General features: G+C 58.3%; 1 protein-coding gene across 2 annotated transcripts; it reads right to left on the reverse strand.

The window, feature by feature from the left end:
• Positions 1 to 6: 6 nt before the first annotated feature.
• Pnkp (polynucleotide kinase 3'-phosphatase) lies at positions 7 to 3,841 on the reverse strand. Of its 2 annotated transcripts, XM_033765899.1 has the most exons (8): positions 3,777 to 3,814; positions 2,789 to 3,476; positions 2,170 to 2,216; positions 1,127 to 1,435; positions 774 to 853; positions 638 to 695; positions 416 to 523; positions 7 to 332 (listed from the first exon to the last, which is right to left on the reverse strand). In XM_033765899.1, the coding sequence occupies exons 2-8, from the start codon at positions 2,937 to 2,939 to the stop codon at positions 84 to 86; spliced, it is 1,002 nt and encodes a 333-aa protein (XP_033621790.1). In that variant the 5' UTR covers positions 2,940 to 3,476; positions 3,777 to 3,814; the 3' UTR covers positions 7 to 83. The 2 variants fall into 2 exon arrangements, with proteins under 2 accessions (XP_033621790.1, XP_033621791.1); XM_033765900.1 differs by lacking the exons at positions 7 to 332; positions 416 to 523 and adding an exon at positions 341 to 415 and having other exon boundaries at positions 2,789 to 3,841.
• Between the last annotated feature and the right edge of the window lie 1,192 nt (positions 3,842 to 5,033).

Raw genomic sequence — 5,033 nt, forward strand, 5'->3', positions numbered from 1 at the left:
GCACCCGGCCCCTCCCCGAACGCGGCGGTCCCTGAGCCCCGGGGCCTCCCTCCGGGGTCCCGCGCCAGCCCGCCCGCAAGGTATTAATGGGCTCCAGAACACACGCGCGAGGCAGTGAACGAGCGAGCGAATGAACGAGCGAGCGATCTCCCCTCGGCGGATTTCAGTGACTGAGAGCACCTGCTCCGCAGGCCAACATCGAGGACTGCCGGCTGTAGACGGGGGCGACCAAGCTTGGAGGCGAGGGGACGGGGGCTCACCCGCTCCTGCAGATGCTCCCACATGCCAGTCAGCGGCTTCCGGCACAGGCCCGCGTGCGTGGACACCAGGACCTGTGCACGGGGTCGGGTCACACACTGTCCCAGCCTTCTGAGCGCTTGCCCCGTCAGTCCCTGGGAGCCGCCCTCAGCTGTACCTGCAAGGGGACCCCCAGCTTTTCCACCACAGCCTCCACCTTGGCCTTGAAATCCTCTGCTCGCAGCTTCCCTCGCCCGATAGCCATCTGGTTCGTGAAGATCACCAGCTGGGGAGCACACGGTGTCACCTGGGCCTGGTCAGCAGGGCCCTGGCACAGTCTGGCCTCTGTGTGCACAACACACACACACACACACACACACACACACACACACACACACACCTTGTAGCCCTCGGTGTCCAGCTGCTGGAGCCTCCTGGGAACCTCTGGGTACAAGATCCTAGGGCGGTGGGAGGGGTGGATGACCAGGGGTGCGGGCAGCTCTGGCTTTCACACTCCTGCCCCCGCCCCTCCTCACCTCCAGTCATTGGGGCCCGTGGGAAAGACCTTCCCAGAGCGGGTGGTGATCAGGGTCCCGTCCAGGTCAAAGGCAGCCACCTGGGGTCAAGGATGCAGGGACGAACAGCCCGTGACACCTCTAACCTCAGACCCCAAGTCCTCCCTATCTCCTGCCACAGCTGCGCCTCTTTGGCCTCACTTTTCCTGTCTTTAAATAGGGATGAGTAGCTTACACTGCCCCACCCCATCCCTAGAGGTTCATAATCACAGAAAGCAAAACACGTGAAGCATTTCGGGTGCTGACTGTCTGCCGGGGACTAAGGCGCCTGCTTTCCAGGAGTCAGACTGGAAATGCCCGAGTGGGGCCCTCACCTTGCCTCGGGGCTTCACCCCAGGTGCTCCGAACACCAGCAGCTTCTCCAAGTTCTCCCAGCCAGGGGATGACTTCCGCACCCTCTTTCCCTGCTGCTCAGCACCCTCCTCCTTCCTCTCCTCGGCTGGAGTCACCAGGGGGGCGCCAGGCGGAATGTCTGGCTGGGATCCTGGTGTGGGGGTCTCTTCCCAGCGCAGGGTCAGTGGGTGCAGGCCATTGACCAAATACAGTGTGTCTCCCACCCTCAAAGAGCCCTCCAAACCGGGCTTCAACTCCTGGGTCCCAGCGGTAGAAGGGTTAACGCCCAGCTGCAGAGAAAGGAAGAGCTGGGACTGGCTCCGCCCTCATAGGAACCTCCTCCAGTCAGATGCCCGGGGCCAGACTTGCCTTTCTCAATATATCACCAGACCCTTAAGCCCCACTCTGTACTGTGCACCACCAAAGAGGGATTGGCAAAGGCCACGGGCTTCCAGTCTTGCCCAAGTGAAACGGCACAGAGGACACTGCTACTGACGTAGGCAGAGCTTCTTTATCGGGCACACCTCTTCCCTCCCTGCCAATCAGGTGCTGGGGATTGAACCCAGAACCTTGCTTATAGGCAAGCACCCTACCATTCAGCTACATCCTAAGTCTTTTTTGGTACCAGGGATCGAACTCGGGATCTTGTGCCTTTGAGGTGGGCATCGGAACCACTGAGCTAGATCCCCCAACCCCTGTTTTTTTTTTTTGTTTGTTTGTTTGTTTTGCTTTGTTTTTTGAGACAGGGTCTCACTATGTAGTCCTGGCTGGCCTCGGATTCATGGTAATCCTTCTGCCTCAGCCTCTGGTGCCACCAGGCCCAGCCTCAGACCTTTAGAAATTTTTCACAGTATCTAGCTAAATTGTCCAGGCTGGCCTTGAATCTGCCTGCCTCTGCCTCCAGGCTACGCTGTATGCCACCGCACACAGCCCAATCTGACATTTCTAATGTTCTCTGCTGGGCTGTGGTTCCTCCCCCCATCCCACCCCCAGGCCTTGCTGCCCCTCCATGAAGCCCTGATACCTGTTTCACTGCTACCGTCCGTGTCTCAGGGTCTGCAACCAGCTCCACTGAGGAGTGAGGGGGTGAAGTCAGATTTGCATCTATGTACGATTGGTTCCCTCACTACTGCAGGCTGTGGCCAGCTTCAGGGCACGAAATGGGGCCACAGATTCTACTCCAGAGGGGGCAGGAATCAGGAAACAGTGTATTTCTAAACGGGAACTGGGTCTCGGACGACAGTGATCCCTACCTAGGGAACAGGGCGGATACCCCACCCACCCCCACCCAAGGGGGTTAGTGGTTGAACCCAAGGCCTCCTGTAGGCTAGGGAAGGGCTCCGAGTTGAAACCACGTCCCCAGCCCCGGGGCGAATTCTTGTTATCTACAGAATCGGTGACATGTTAAAGTGCAGATAGATGCAGATCCTGGGCTTGTCCATCCAATTCTCCCAGGAACGGCTGCATTCCCCAAAGGGCCTGGCTAGTTTTAGGTGAGGCATAACCTTTCTTCCTGTGCTTCCTACTCAGAGGCCACCTCTCAAAGTCAGAAGTGACTGCACCACGCAATTCCCTTCCTGGATAACTGCACCTTTCCCGAGGGCTTCGTTACTGCTCCTGCAGCAGACCCCGCGGCTACTCACCTTGGTTCCTGGAGCACTTCCGGTCCGTAACCAGGGTCAGGGGTCCCCGGCCCAGGACCAGGATTTGCCCGTCCGAGGGAAGGAAGATGGGAGGTGCTCCCCCAGGAGGGCTCTCCAGCCACAGGCGGCCCTGGGCCTTCACCTCCGCCATCTAGGTGGGAAATTAGGGTGCGGATATAGGGGGAAGTAGGTTTGCGAGCCAGAGCCACAACGCGCCCTCGCTGGTTACAGGAAGTCCTGCCTCCCGCCAACGTCTCCGGATATCCCGCCCCCTAGCCTGCCTGAGGTGCTGTTTCTCAGGAGACGAGGTCGACTCCAGCTCTCAGCCAATGGGGGTTCCCTACTTCCCCAGAGCAAGGCGGAGAGCTTCGCGCGCAGAGCTCATACAAGCTCAGCTGCGTCCGCCGATCCGACCATGAAGAGACCAGGGAGTCTCCCACTGTCTAGGAATGTCCTGCCCGGAGCGCTCTGCCTGCGACCCTCCGCTCCTCGCGGACCCAAGAGACTTGTTCTAAGGAGGGAAGCGGGGTGGGGTGGGGTGGGGTGGGTTGGTTCCGCCCACGCAGCAGCCGCCTCGCCTTCCCACCTTGGGCACTTAGGGTTTCTGGCCTTCATCCTTCTTGCTGCATTGAAGCTCAGGCCAGTAGGGGGCGAAGTGAATCCTCCGTTCTTTCCACTTTTTCATCCCCTGGGGAGAAGCTTTGGGTCTCATTAGACGACCGAGCTCAGCTGAGGAAACCCAAGCCCGCCTGCCCCTTAGACCTAGGTCGCACTTTTGCCTCACTCTCGGTGCTGCAGTTTTCTAATCTATAAAGTGGACGTAACGGTTTCCACTTCTTGGGGTTAACAGGGAGATGCCGAGTGAACACATGCAAATTTAGCTTGTCTAAGTGTTATGGTGTCAGTAAACCCGTTTCAACTCGGTGATGGGCTGACGAGCAACGGCGATTCCACTTTGGTCTCGTTCTAATTTTCAGCGACGTCCCACCTGCTCCGGATACGTTTTGCTGGAGAACGTTGGCTCCAGAGAAGATTCCTCACGGACGATTCCAACACTAATGCCCTGAAAATTAGGCCTCCACGGTCACACAGGAGCAGAGTACTCTCCCCGACCCCAAGAGCCCTTCATTTTATCTATAGAATGGGGACACGAGTCAGGTGTGGTGGTGCACGCCTGTAACCCCAGTAATCGGGAGGCTGAGTCCAGCTTGAACTACACAGCGAGACCCCGTCTCAAAAAACGAAAACCAAACCAAACCAAACCAATGGAGATAATTCTAACTCTCAGCTTTGCACCGAGAATCGATGATATGCTGTTTGGCTTCATAAAATGAACACCCACAACTCACATTTACCAGAGGTAAAACTCTTTAATCTCAGAGCCCCCCTCCTAACTCCCGATCCTCCCACTCTCTCCCCCACACCAGGGCCGGAGAGTGAGGCCCCCTGCCCCCCACCTTGGGTGGACGAGGGCCCTTTAAGGCACCTGTGGGGGGTGGGGGAGAGGGGCGGGAGCTGGTACCGTCCTGGATAAAAGAACGGGCTTCGATTGGCAGGCTCTTGTGGGAGGGAACCAGGAAGGGGTGTTGGACGCAGGGACAGGACTGAGCCATCCCTGAGGGAGCCAAGGGTACAACTGTCAGGACTCAGCCAAAAAACGAGCCCAGCCCCAGTAGTGTAAAAAACGGCGAACTGAAGGCCGCAGCCAGATTCGGAGGGCTTGGCCATGCCCCCCAAAGGCAGCAGCCTATCAGGAAGGAAGGTTCGGGAAAGGCGAGGGTCTGCTTGACCACACCCCGAAGCTGTAGCCAATCAAGGAAGAGGATTCAGGGAGGGCGGACGGCAACGCCTCAAATTGATCGAGCCCTTTACTGGATTCGAACCAATCAAATGAAAGAGTTGCTCGGTCACTGGGCTAAAGTCGAGGCCACTACCCAATCCTGAGAGGTTAGATGTACTCTTTCAAGGATAGACCCAATGCCGAGCGAGCACTGTCACTAGGCAGAAAAACGACGGAGTAGACCCATTACGGGTTCAGAACTAGCCACGCCCCCACCCGGAGAGCGACTCGGAGCCCTTAAAGAAAATAATCCGTCTGTAGGCAGAGAAAAGGGCGACGGACCCAAACTGCAGTCTGGGCAGATCCGCTCCCGGCGCAGGAGGTCGTGGGAGACGCGGAGCGGCGGGCCTCGGGGCGGGCGGGTGTAGTGTGGGCAGCGCCAGCTCGGGGCCTCAGTATTTCCGC

This window comes from Fukomys damarensis, unplaced genomic scaffold (genome assembly GCF_012274545.1).
Source record: "Fukomys damarensis isolate Sample0158 unplaced genomic scaffold, DMR_v1.0_HiC HiC_scaffold_19, whole genome shotgun sequence".
In the NCBI taxonomy this organism is placed as follows: domain Eukaryota; kingdom Metazoa; phylum Chordata; class Mammalia; order Rodentia; family Bathyergidae; genus Fukomys; species Fukomys damarensis.